This window comes from Protobothrops mucrosquamatus, unplaced genomic scaffold (genome assembly GCF_001527695.2).
Source record: "Protobothrops mucrosquamatus isolate PMUCROS unplaced genomic scaffold, P.Mucros_1.0 scaffold14, whole genome shotgun sequence".
Taxonomy (NCBI): Eukaryota; Metazoa; Chordata; class Lepidosauria; order Squamata; family Viperidae; genus Protobothrops; species Protobothrops mucrosquamatus.
Window position 1 is genome coordinate 998209 of NW_015386401.1, and position 14044 is coordinate 1012252.

The 14044-nt window shown below is 44.7% G+C and overlaps 1 protein-coding gene across 1 annotated transcript; it reads right to left on the minus strand.

The window, feature by feature from the left end:
• Positions 1-1306: 1306 nt before the first annotated feature.
• On the minus strand, positions 1307-11134 carry GAMT (guanidinoacetate N-methyltransferase). The gene is made up of 6 exons (XM_015810714.1): positions 10864-11134; positions 7935-8080; positions 6509-6572; positions 5588-5655; positions 2138-2248; positions 1307-1644 (listed from the first exon to the last, which is right to left on the minus strand). The coding sequence occupies exons 1-6, from the start codon at positions 11030-11032 to the stop codon at positions 1507-1509; spliced, it is 696 nt and encodes a 231-aa protein (XP_015666200.1). The 5' UTR covers positions 11033-11134; the 3' UTR covers positions 1307-1506.
• Positions 11135-14044: the final 2910 nt, after the last annotated feature.

Consider the following 14044-nt stretch of genomic DNA (forward strand, 5'->3'; position numbering starts at 1 on the left):
TGTGGGAACTTCTCTCTAGCAGAGTGTGTGCTGTTGAGCATCAACCCCGCAATCAACATTTAAAAAGCCACATCCAAGAGGCACCATATAAATACCACACACAGAACAGCCTAAAGTCTACTCTAATGAAGTCTAGTGTAATGAAGTCTAGTTTAATGAAGTCTAGTTTAATGAAAAGAAGTCTAGTTTAATGAAGAGAAGGACGAGGGGAGAAATGATAGCCGTGTTCCAATATCTCAGGGGCTGTCCCAAAGAAGAGGGAGTCAAGCTATTCTCCAAAGCACCTGAAGGCAGCACAAGAAGCAGCAGATGGAAACTAATCAAGGAGAGAAGCAACCTGGAACTAAGGAGAAATTTTCTGACAGTGAGAACAATTAATCAGTAGAACAACCTGCCTCCAGAAGTTGTAAATGCTCCAACAGTCGAAGTTTTTAAGAAGAGACTGGACAGCCACTTGTCTGAAATGGTATAGGGTTTTCTGCCTGAGCAGGGGGTTGGACTAGATGACCTCCAAGATTTCTTCCAACTTCTATTCTATTCTATTCTATTCTATTCTATTCTATTCTATTCTATTCTATTCTATCCTATCCTATCCTATCCTATCCTATCCTATCCTAATTCTAATTCTAATTCTATTCTCACACTCTCTGCTAGAGAGAAGTTCCCTGTAGATGGGCTCCAGTACGAGTCCGGAAACTTGGAAGATAAAATTTTGGGTCCCACTGACTGAACCAGATTGGATCCTGCAAATCAAGGATTGCCTATCATCCACATGGTTTGTCTCATTACTAGCCAGTTTCCATTATATTCAGAATCACAAGGACTAAAATATTTCTGGTTTTTAAGGAAAGGTTTGATTCTATGACACACGTACAGATGGTTAGACTCACCCCATCTCATCTCTAGATGAGGCACGTGTGAAAGCTCATGTTCAGATGTTGATTCCAGACCTATTTGGAGGAACAGGGCTGAGAGAGAAAGACCCAAAGTGTCAAGGTAATAATTTAAAGGCTAACCAGCTGGTGTAATGTAATGTGGATGATGCAATAATAGGAATGACTTAGCAGATGTGTGTATCCCTTTAAGAGTCTGAGTATAAAAGGGAAGTTTTTTGTTGGAGTCTTTCTCTCTCATCTGTTTGATTGCTGTAATTGCAGTATATTGGAGTTTGCTGTTTCACCACGTGTATGTATTTTATTTCCAATGTATATTTGTAAACATAGTGTAGTACAAGCCACCATTTAATTACAAACCACTGTTTACTGTATGTACTCCTGGGTTACCTCAGCGCAATAAGACTGTGCATGCTCTGACACAAAGTTTTGAAAACGCTGGTTAAAATAAATTCTTAGCAAGGGAAAACTCTATCTAAAGTGGTTCTTTCACACATTAGTTTTCACCTCTCTCGTCTGCCACGAGAGAACAACATTTCATGTGACTGGTGGTGTCTCTTGCCAACACACCAATGCCTTGTTTGATCCCGAGAGATCTTCCTCCCTGGGAGATCTATTTGAGGATGGCAGGCACGATCATCTTAGGGAAGGCGTAGTATCTACAATCAGCTGGAGGAACCAGGTCCATAACAGTAGTGTGGATGTTCTTCGACTCAAAGCCAGCCTCAACCAAGTGGGTAATTTGTGTTTCCTAAGGAAAAATACCAAAGGGAGATTTACCCTGTGTTCATGCAACACGCTAAGCCACAGTTTAAATAAACCATAACTGGCTGGATCTGCATGACCTGTTAAGACAGTGTTTCTCAACCTTGACAATTTTAAGGCATGTGGACTTCAGCTCCCAGAATTCCACAGCCAGCAATGCTGGCTGTGGAATTCTGGAAGTTGAAGTCCACATGCCTTAAAATTGTCAAGGTTGAGAAACACTGTGTTAAGGCAAGGAAAGTCTACTTTTTCTCAAGCCAGCGGCATTCTCACAAGTGCAGCCCAAAAGAGAAGGGAGAGGGCCCCAGAAGTGGGCAGAACGTCTCACGTTTCTCCTTCAAGCAAGCCACCACACATTCGGCAGGCTTTCTTGCAAGCCACATGGCAACACAGAGTAATTGTGCATTGTGGTGGTGAAGGTGCTGGACTAGGGATTGGTTCTCCATTCAGTGAAGTCTCCTGCCTTTCCTTGCTCTCACCTGAAACATCCTTTCAATGTCCGAATACTTGCTCTTCAACAGGTCCCCCCAAGAAGTCAAGTTGCAGTAGGTGAAGACCCCGCCTGGCTTCAGAAGGCGATGGGCGTGAGCCTACAGGGAGAAGAGGAGTGGCATTGGGGGGGCAGTGTTAGGTGTGAAGAATAAGGACCACACATTAAACTCCAGTTAAGTAGATTTATTGTTCATGCCTGTACGCAAGAATCTGGTCAACTAACAGTCAGCACTAAATGGGCGCTAGATAAGAGTCAACGGAATTCAAGAGGGGTTGGACTTAGACCGTTTGTGGGAATGTTTTGACTCCAGGCTGATTCCTCTCTTGATTCTGCCCCCCAGGCTCTGCCTGTCCTTCTCCTATAGGTAGGGAATGCCCCAGAATCTGTTGCTTGGTGTGGTGGAATGTAATCTGGATTCCCAAAGGGAGGGACTGCATTCTGGAGGAGCGAGAGACAGTTCAGATAGTTTATGTGGGAGAAAGAGGGTGAAGACGATGCCTCCCTAACAATTCCCCAGCATAAATTGATGCTAGATAAGAGTCAACGGAATTCAAGAGGGTGGATTTAGACCGTTTGTGGGAATGTAATGACTCCAGGCTGATTCCTCTCTTGAGTTTGCCCCCAGGCTCTGCCTGTCCTTCTCCTATAGGTAGGGAATGCCCCAGAATCTGTTGCTTGGTGTAGTGGAATGTAATCTGGATTCCCAGAGGGAGGGACTGCATTCCGGAGGAGCAAGAGACAGTTCAGTTAATGTGGGAGAAAGAGGGTGAAGACACCGCCTCCCTAAAGGTTCCCCAGCATAAATTGGCGTTAGATACGAGTCAATGGAATTCAAGCAGTTTGCTTTAGTTTGGCAAGATTTCCGTGCATAGACAGGAACCATAAAGGGAGCTGCTAAAAAGAATCTCAACATGTCTTTCTTGGTTTGGGGAGCTGCCTGACCCTTGGAAAGTGGGGTTCTGCTCCCAAAAAACCAGATTGGCCTTTCAATCATATTCTCAGGATTGCCATTTTGACTTTGTTGACCCCCATCTTTTTTTTACCCAAAGGTCAAAAAACTCAAGAGGGCAACTACAATCATGTAATCATGACACAGGTAAAAAAAAAGGATTAAGGCACCAATGGCACAGCCGCTGTTGCCATTGTGACTTTTTGGATCATACCTTTTTTTCTAGCCAAGCGTTCAAAGGCATCAAAAAAGTCAAAATGGTGCCCAAACTCTGCAATTACAATGTACATTAAAAAGTACTGTTGGTCACACGTTTGTGATTGCCGTCTTGACTTTTCTCAGTGCAGGTAAAAAAGAACAGCTTTTATCCTGCACTTGTGGCCCCCATCCTGGCTTCTGCCATGCAGGCACCCCTGGTCACATCTGGAGATGCAGAACAGTTTGAAGGAGAAGTTGGCATATGGGTGCCCCCAGAGGGCAAAATACAGAAACCAGAGATATGGCAGGGAGGTGTGAACTTCAATCAATGGCAAACTGACTGCCCTGAATGAGGCTGAAAAAAATTACATCGTGGCAAGCAGGAGAGAATCAGCTGGGTCTCCTATGGAGCTGATGGACTACAGTGCCCATGACGCTTTGCCTTTAGCCAGGCTAGCTGGGATCTATGGGAGGGCAGAGTGCCAAGCGTCATGCCTCTGGATCAGTTGATCATACCCAGCCTTCCTCAATCTTTTGGAAGACCAGTGGGAGAACCCTTGAAATAATTTACAAATTTTAGGAAACCCCCAAATAAAAGCCAGCCGTGTGCTGCAGCTGCCAAAAACTACAACGTAGTGTTAGGCTGCATTAACAGAGGGATGGAATCAAGATCACGTGAAGTGTTAATACCACTTTACAAGGCCTTGGTAAGGCCACACTTGGAATACTACATCCAGTTTTGGTCACCGCGATGTAAAAAAGATGTTGAGACTCTAGAAAGAGAAGAGCAACAAAGATGATTAGGGGACTGGAGGCCAAAGCATATAAGGAACGGTTGCTGGAATTGGGTATGTCTAGTTTAATGAAGAGAAGGACGAGGGGGGACATGATAGCAGTGTTCCAATATCTCAGGGGCTGCCACAAAGAAGAGGGAGTCCAGCTAGTCTCCAAGGCGCCTGAAGGCAGGACAAGAAGCAACGGGTGGAAACTAACCGAGGAGAGAAGCAACCTAGAACTAAGGAGAAACTTCCTGACAGTTAGAACAATTAACCAGTGGAACAACCTGCCTCCAGAAGCGGTGAATGCTCCAATACTGGAGGTTTTTAAGAAGAGACTGGACAGCCATTTGTTCGAAATGGTATAGAGTTTCCTGCCTGAGCAGGGGGTTGGACTGGATGACCTCCAAGGTCCCTTCCAACTTTATTATTATTATTATTATTATTATTATTATTATTATTATTATTATTATTATTACTATTACTATTATTATTATTATTATTATTATTATTATTATTATGGATCATCGCACAGTCAACCAGATGTTCAGACTGGATTTGGCATTTTGTCTACCTATCGAGTCCTTATCAAGGACCTGGGATAGGCAGATGTGGATGTTTGATGGTATTACAGATATCGTCGCAGGATGAAAGCAGTTCCTAGTAAGGCCGCCTTTTGCAATTGACTAATGGCGAAATTGTCAATGCCAATGGTGTTCAAGTGGTGCTCAAGTTGTTTTGGGATTATTATTATTATTATTATTATTATTATTATTATTATTACTATTATTATTACTATTATTATTATTATTATTATTATTATTATTATTATTATTATTATTATTATTATTATTATTATTATTATTATTATACTTCTTGGCCCAAAAGAGACCCATATTCCTTGTCTTCCTCAAAGCAGAAGGAGGGACACTCCCAGTCAGCCTCGCTCGGCAAACAAGAGCCAGAACCGAACAGGGACAGCCTTCAGGTAGGCCGAGCGACCAGGGGCAGCTGGCTGAACTCAAGTGGTCAGGCGCACCACATTCCTTCCTTTGGACAAAGGACAGGCCACGTCTTCTATCTAGGAGAGGCAAACAGGTTTGACCATTTGCTCCTTGGTACACAACCACTATCATAAACCTGAAAGGGCCCTGTTGCTATTTCCTTATCTAGGAGTGGGGGAAACCTCCCAAGCTGAAAAACAGATAAAAACTGGATCAAGGTGAGCTCACCTTTGGGTCTTTGGTGCTCGCTAAGCTTAGTGGTTTTCTTGCAAATGTTTCATTACCAAGCTAGGTAACCCCAGATATCCCAGAAAATGACACTGCTTAATAGGTGGGATCCAGAGCGTGTCCACTCTAGCTGACCCAACTTTCAAAATTGCTCTTTTTCTACCTTTAATGGAGCTTTCAACCCTTAAAGTAGCTTCCCCCAGTCAGGTATGTTGCGACGACAATTCCCAGAGTTCTCAGTCAGATGAACAGGGGTAAACCTTCAGGGGTGCCAATCTCACCTTGATGAAGTCAAACTGATGGGTGTGCCAGGTATCTTCTGACAAGGGGTACGTATCGTAGAGAATTCCTGCATGTGAGAAACAGATCTTTGGATCTCAAGAAAGAAATGCATAATGTGGTATAATGGTCATTTTTCATTGTCTGGGAATGGGATGCTCCCCAAATGAACTTCTGGAGGTTTTCCTCCAACCCATGAGCCCCAGCCACAGTGGCCAACAATCAGGAACATGGGAAGACTCTTCCTTGCCTTCAGTCCAGTTTGCCTGTCAATGTGCTGTCACAGACTGCCTTCAGATGTTGTTGGTGCATCACTGGAGGCTTTCAAGAGACTGGACTGCCATCTGTCAGAAATGGTGTAGGGACTCCTGCTTGGGCAGGGGGTTGGACTAGATGACCTACAAGGTCTCTTCCAACTCTGTTTATTCTATTCTATTCTATTCTATTCTATTCTATTCTATTCTATTCTATTCCTTACTCTACTCTACTCTACTCCATTCCATTCTTCTAATTCTATTCTATTCTAGTCTAGTCTAGTCTAGTCTATTCCTTATTCTACTCTACTCCATTCCATTCTTCTAATTCTGTTGTTCTGTTCTGTTCTGTTCTATTCTAATCTATTCCTTATTCTACTCTACTCCATTCCATTCTTCTAATTGTTGTTCTATTCTATTCTATTCTATTCTATTCTATTCTATTCTATTCTATTCTATTCTATTCTTTATCTGCTAGATCAAGAGCTCAAAAGCACTTGTAATCCAGGGGTGCATGACTATGACAACTTTACAACCTGTGGACTTCAACTCCCAGAATTCCTGAGCACGGCTGGCTCAGGAATTCTGGGAGTTGAAGTCCACAGGTCGTAAAATTGCTAAAGTTGGGAAACAATCACCCAGAGAAATGGAGACAACCCTGTTGCTTACCGTTAAAATGTTCATCCGGCAAGATTGGTGCGACGTCTTCCCACAACCCTTTCAATGGGACAACCTGGGGGGAGAGGGGGAGTCAAGGAGGAGACGGAGTGCAATCAATGAAGAGGCAAGCCGTGATGCTGGAAAAACATGCTCATATTGTAAAGGCAACGGTGTCTTCGTAAAAAAGAAAAAAAAATGTTTGCAATGCAAATAAACGAGGAAAAAAAGAAAAAAGAAAACAGAAAATATAGCCTTCTTAGATCACGGCCCTCAGCAATCCAGACTCAGACCTGAGTCCTCCCTGGCAGAAGCACAACTCCTTCCAAAGAGAGTCGAAATCTGTTTAAAAGTTGGGGAGGAGATTCCCCTCATATTTGCCCTATTTTGGAGCAAGGCTCGAAGTCACCCACTGTTAGCCCTGTGAGGTAGTCCAGACAAGAAACGCCACCAGGAGTTCTAACTTTTTATTTATTGTAAGGTTGCATTAAAAGAATTTGGCAAGACTGAAAGTATTTTTATTTATTAGGTTTTTATCCTGTCTATTTCTTTCTAAGCAACCCGAGGCAGCGAACAGCATACCTAGTATTCCTTCCTCCTCCAATTTCCTCACAACAACAACCCTGTGAGGTGGGTTGAGCTGAGAGAGAAAGATTGACCCAAAGTCACCCAACCGTCTTTCATGCCTAAGGCGGGACTAGAACTCACAGTCTCCTGCTGATTGGCCCAAAGTTATCCAGCTGCCTTTCATGCCTAAGGCGGGACTAGAACTCACAGTCTCCTGCTGATTGGCTCAAAGTTATCCAGCTGTCTTTCATGCCTAAAGCGAGATTAGAACTCACAGTCTCCTGCTGATTGGCCCAAAGTTATTCAGCTGTCTTTCATGCCTAGGGCAGGACTAGAACTCAGTCTCCTGCTGATTGGCCCAAAGTTATCCAGCTGTCTTTCATGCCTAAGGTGGGACTAGAACTCACTGTCTCCTGGTTTCTAGGCTGACACTTTAAGTACACCAAACTGGCTCTCCCCTCCTTTTCTTTTACTCTCTGGAAAACTAAGGAGAATTCCTTCTAAAATGCTTCCCATGCCCTCCCTCATTCTGTGAGCCAGGGAGACCTGCTATACACCATTGTCTAGTCTGCTGCTCTTCCTCCTGTCTCCCAAGGACTTTCTCACGTACCCTTAACCCCTTACCCCTCCGTCTGTTCACACTGCCCAGTTTAGGACCACCTTATGGACTTGGTTACATCCCTTCCCTTCCCCATTCACTGCTCTTGGGCTCCTGCTCCCCTTTCCCATCATGCATTCAGATAGCACCCCGAAAATGACCGGCATGATGCCATCTACAAGATTTGCATGATGACGTCATAGCAGGTGGGCTCCGCTTCCTTTCCTGCTGGGCATTCGTGCCCTCTCTCTCGCCAGGCCCCTGTGCCCCAACCTTGTGAGGCTGTGTTTTCGCCCACTCCTGCAGCCTCTGGAAGACTCCTTCGTTGCATTCGATGATCCAGTGCTCCTTGATGTCAAACTCTTCAATTTTGCTGGCAGCAATGGCCAGGCCAAAGCCGACCTCCAGCACCCGGCCTCCTGAAAGGAAGATATCATCATCATCATCATCATCATCATCATCATCATCATCATCATCATCATCATCATCATCATCATCATCATCATCATCAAGTTGAAGGGACCTTGGAGGTCATCAAGTCCAACCCCCTGTTCAGGCAGGTAACTCTATACCAGGGGTAGGCAACCTTGGCTCTTTTATGACTCGTGGACTTCAACTCCCAGAATTCCTGAGCCAGCATGGCTCAGCTTGGAAATGTCTCCCTTTCCCCTCAGCATGGCTGGCTCAGGAATCCTGGGAGTTGAAGTCCACGAGTCATAAAAGAGCCAAGGTTGCCTACCCCTCCCCTATACCATTTCAAACAAATGGCTGTCCAGTCTCTTCTTAAAAACTTCCAGTGTTGGAGCATTCACCACTTCTGGAGGCAGGTTGTTCCACTGGTTAATTATTCTCACTGTCAGGAAGTTTCTCCTTAGTTCTAGGTTGCTTCTCTCCTTGGTTAGTTTCCATCCGTTGCTTCTTGTCCTGCCTTCAGGGGCTTTGGAGAATAGCTTGACTCCCTCTTCTCCCCCTCCTCAGGCTGCTGTGCATGCTTAACCCAGGTCGCCATTTTGCAGAAAGCCGGTGTCTTGAGAGGTTGGAAGAGACCTTTGCCTCAGCCAGGGAGCAGCCCTTATCTTGAGCCTCAGCCTGCAGCTGTCAGCAAAGGGCGAGACCCCTGAAACACCCACCCACTCCCCAGCCTTTCCGGAGAGACATTTCACCACAGAGCTATTCTTATCTCGGTTGCCGTGCAGGCAACTGAACGCTGCTCAGGCCAGGAACTTGACTCTGATGGGTGTCAGCATCCATGGGTGGAGGTTGGTTATGGGGGTGGTGGTGGGGAACATGTTTGACCAAATAAGGGTGACATGATAGCAGTATTCCAGTATCTGAGGGGCTGCCCCAAAGAAGAGGGGATCAAATTATTCTCCAAAGCACCAGAGGGCAGGACAAGAAGCAACGGTTGGAAACTGATCAAAGAGAGAAGCAACCTGGAATTAAGGAGAAACTTCCTGACAGTGAGGGCAATTAACCAGTGGAACAACTTGCCTCCAGAAATCGTGGGCGCTCCATCACTGGATGTTTTTAAGAAGAGGCTAGACCAGAGGTAGGCAACCTTGGCTCTTTTTATGACTCGTGGACTTCAATTCCCAGAATTCCTGAGCCAGCCATGCTGAGGGGACAGGGAGAGGTTTCCAAGCTGAGCCATGCTGGCTCAGGAATTCTGGGAATTGAAGTCCACGAATCACAAAAGAGCCAAGGTTGCCTACCCCTGGGCTAGACAGTCACTTGTCTGAGATGGTATAGGTCAGGGGTAGGCAACCTCGGCTCTTTTATGACTGGTGGACTTCAACTCTCAGAATTCCTGAGCCGGCATGGCTCAGCTTGGAAACCTCTCCCTGTCCCCTCAGCATGGCTGGCTCAGGAATTCTGGGAATTGAAGTCCACGGGTCATAAAAGAGCCAAGGTTGCCTACTCCTGGTATAGGTTCTCCTGCTTGAGCAGGGGGCTGGACTAGAAGACCTCCAAGGTCCCTTCCAGCTCTTTTCTATTCTAAGAGCAAAAGACCCCAAGAATATATCTATATCCCTACCAATCACCCTATTCCCTATCAGGTTAAAGAATGTTATGCAAAGTGCAGAAAAGGAGTAGGATGTAGCAAGTCCAGGAAATTAAGCGTCAGGATCTAAGACAAAGCAGAGGTGATCCAGGTAAGTCCTCGACTTACAACAGTTCATTTAGTGATTACAAGTTACAATGGCACTGGAAAAAAATGACTTATGGCCGTTTTTCACACTTATGACCGCTGCAGCATCCCCCTGGTTACTTGATCAAAATTGAAACGCTTGGCAACTGACTCATATTTATGACAGTTGCAGGGCTCCGGGGTCATGTGATCCCCTTTTGTGACCTTCTAATACGCAACGTCCGTGGGGAAGCCTGATTCACTTTAACAACCTTGTTGGCAACTTAACTGCAGTGATTCTCTTAACAACTGTGGCACGAAAGGTCGTAAAATGGGGCAAAACTCACTACAGAAACGTTTCACTTAGCTACAGAAATTCTGGGCTCAATTCTCGCTGTGAGTTGAGGACCATCTGTAATAAATCTGCTTTCAGCAAACACATAGACAGACAATCTGAGCAAGGGTGACAATGTGTGTCAAAGTGGAGTGTGTAAAAACAAATAAATGGTGTGCTGGCTGCATTTGTGACATTTCCAGCAGAAGTTTGTTTACTTATCTATCAAATTTCCACACCACCCATCTCACCTGAGTGACTAGTTCAGGGGTAGTCAACCTTGGCTCTTTTATGACTCGTGGACTTCAACTCCCAGAATTCCTGAGCCAGCCATGCTGAGGAGAAAGGGAAAGGTTTCCATGCTAAGCCAGGCTGGCTCAGGAATTCTGGGAGTTGAAGTCCACGAGTCATAAAAGAGCCATGGTTGCCTACCCCTGGACTAGTTGATATATACAGACCTCGGCATTTTTGTCAATGGTGGAAAAAAGGTTACCGCGCTTTCCAAAATTCCATGTTATACTTTTAACTACGCCATTAGAATGTTATTAGCCGTGCAAAGGTTCTGATAGCTAATTCCTTCTGGGGCTGCCGAACAACTGCGGCAAGAAAGGTCATAAAATGGGTCAAAGCTCCCTTCGCAAATGTTTTGCTTAGCCACATAAATTTTGCTCTCTGTTTTGGTCGTAAGTCGAGGCCTACCTGTATGGAGGCTGCAGAACACCTTCCGGGGTTGAGCTTACCTTGTGAAGCAGCCACGCTGGCTAAAGCATGCATGTAGGGGGATTCCCAGCGCTCCATTACCGGCTTCCCCATGATTTCCAAGTGAGTGTCTGCTGGATTGTAGCCCGCAGCGGCTTCCTTCCAAGAAGGCTTGCAGTTTTCCCCTTCCAAGAAGATGGGACAAGCCATGCCGGAAGGTCTAAGCTAGGGCTGGAAGGGGAGAGAAGGGTGGAAGAGGCTGGCAGGAGTTCCAGGAACCTGGAACAGGAGCTGCCGGGCTTCTGTTTAGCTTGAAATAGTTCAGGGGGTGGAGCAGGGGAGGGGGGAGCTGAGAGAGCAAAGGGGAGTTAAGGGGGGGAAGGGGGAAGTTTGCAATTCCCACTTGGAAGTGGGGCAGGAGAAAGGGGACATCTTCTGGAGAAACGGAACAATTGCAGACCGTCAGGCTTGAATGGCTATTGCTGTTGGCGGGAATAAAGCAGAAGAACAGAATAACAGAGTTGGAAGGGGCCTTGGAGGTCTTCTAGTCCAACCCCCTGTTCAAGTAGGAGACCCCATTATACCACTTCAGACAAATGAAATTGGCTGCATTAACAGAGGGATAGAATCAACATCACATTAAGTGTTAATACCACTTTACAACGCCTTGGTAAGGCCACACTTGGAATACGGCATCCAGTTTTGGTCACCGCGATGTAAAAAAGATGTTGAGACTCTAGAAAGAGTACAGAGAAGAGCAACAAAGATGATCAGGGGACTGGAGGCTAAAACATATAAGGAACGGTTGCTGGAATTGGGTATGTCCAGTTTAATGAAGAGAAGGACGAGGGGAGACATAGCAGTCTTCCAATATCTCAGGGGCTACCCCAAAGAAGAGGGAGTCAAGCTATTCTCCAAAGCACCTGAAGGCAGGACAAGAAGCAACGGATGGAAACTAACCAAGGAGAGAAGCAGCCTAGAACTAAGGAGAAACTTCCTGACAGTGTTTAGAACAATTAATCAGTGGAACAAGCTGCCTGCAGAAGCGGTGAATGCTCCAACACTGGAAGTTTTTAAGAAGAGACTGGACAGCCATTTGTCTGAAATGGTATAGGGTTTCCTGCCTGAGCAGGGGGTGGACTAGATGCCCTCCAAGGTCCCTTCCAACTCTATTATTCTCTATTCTATTCTGTATGGTTATCCAGATTTTTTTTAAAAAAAGCCTCCAGTTTTTGTTCTAGGGATAGATAGTCCCTAACTTACAATGATTCATTTAGTGACCATTCAAAGGCGGTGAAAAAAGTAACTGATGACCGTTTTTCATACCTGCGACCGTTGTAGCATCCCCCCATGGTCATGTGATCAAAATTCAGACACTTGGCAAACGACTTATTGTATATTTATGACTTATTGCAGTTTTCTGGGATCAGGTGATCACATTTTGTGACTTTCTGATAAGCAAAGTCAACGGGGAAGCCAGATTCACTTAAGAACCATGTTACTAACTTAACAACGGCAGTGATTCACTTAATGACAGTGGCAGGAAAGGTCATACTATGGGACAAAACTCACGTAGCAACTGTCTTGCTTTACAACAGAGATTTTTGTGCTCAGTTACGGTCATAGCTCAAGGACTACCTGTAGGAGGAGGAAAGAGCATTATGTATGATATAGGGTTTCCTGCCTGAGCGGGGTGGGTGGGTGGACTAGATGACCTTCAAGGTCCCTTCCAACTTTACTATTATTATTATTATTATTATTATTATTATTATTATTATTATTATTATTATTATTATTATGTTCACCATCCTAAATTACTTACAAAGTAATGTTGTTAAGTGCACCAGGTTAGAAACTGGGAGACCATGAATTCTAGTTCTGTCTTAAGCATGAAACCAGCTGGGGCATTTGGGGCCAGTCCCTTTTGCTCAGCTCTGGGAAAAAGGAAGAAATGGCAAACTACTTCCAAAAAACGTTGGCAAGAAGATTGCAGGCAGTTGCCATGTGTGAAGACTGACTTGAAGGCACGTACACACACGCCCTTAAAGACAACTTAATGTAGTGGTTAAGGCTCTAGACTAGAAACAGGGAAACTTCTTGTTCTGCCTTAGGCATGAAAGCTGGCTGGGTGACTTTGGGCCAGTCCCTTTCTCTTAGCCCCAGAAAGAAGATGACAAGGAAAAACCACTTCTGAAAATCCTGCCAAGAAATCTGCAAGGTGCTTTAGGAATCAAGACTGATTTAAAATGGACACCTAAGATCAAAAATGTCATCGAAAAAGCACAACAAAGAAGGTTTTTCCTGCGCCAACTCAGAAAGCTCAGACTACCCAAGGACCTGCTTATACAGTTCTAGAAAGGAATTTGCACCTCTATAACTGTCTGCAACCACACAAGACAGACACAGACTTCAACGGATAGTTAGCACTGCAGAAAAAACAATTGCAACCAGCCTGCCTTCCACTGAGGACCTGTATAATGCCACTCATCTTATACCTAAAATATTGGCTGAATTTAATTTCATTATTCTACATGAATCTCTTGAGGTGGGAAGTACAGTTCCCATCATCCACACTACTCATAAGCCACCAAGTTAAGATTGTTGTAAAGAATTAGCACGTTAGCTTGAAAACTGCTGCTGTGTTAATCGCATGACAATATTTTGTTGTTCTTTCCGTAACTTTGTATGTAAACAATACTTTGCTGTTTTGTTTTTTATCACGTTGACGGGTTTCACAGCTAGGACAACCTACTCATTAATCGATATTACTTTTTTCTCTAATAAATAAATTTCTCGTGTGTCCAATCACACTTCACCAATCAATCAATCGATCAGAATAGAGCTGGAAGGGACCTTGGAGGCCTTCTAGTCCAGCCCCCTATATCATCCCTATATCATTATATCAATAAAGAATTCTATGTTCTATGTCTATGTTAAATCATTTCTTCTCAGTTCTACAGATTCCAACCCACGTACAGGCGCTTCCATTCCTTTCCCACTTCTCCTTCGTCCTCTTAAATCAGAGGTTCCCAACCCCTAGAACGCTTCTGATATATCAGGGGTCTTGAAACTTGGCCCTTTTATGACTTGTGGACTTCAACTCCCAGAATTCCTCAGCCAGCGGGCCTGGCTGAGGAGTTCTGGGAGTTGAAGTCCACAAGTCATAAAAGGGCCAAGTTTCAAGACCCCTGTGATATATTCTCGCACCCCTTACAAAAGTTC

Coding starts and splice junctions, on each gene's coding strand:
- GAMT (XM_015810714.1), bottom strand. CDS start 11,032: ATGGCTTGTCCCATCTTCTTGGAAGGGGAAAACTGCAAGCCTTCTTGG. Junction 6,573..7,934: donor CGAAAACACAGCCTCACAAG/GTTGGGGCACAG, acceptor CTCTCCCCCCAG/GTTGTCCCATTGAAAGGGTT. Junction 1,645..2,137: donor ACATTGAAAGGATGTTTCAG/GTGAGAGCAAGG, acceptor ATTTTTCCTTAG/GAAACACAAATTACCCACTT.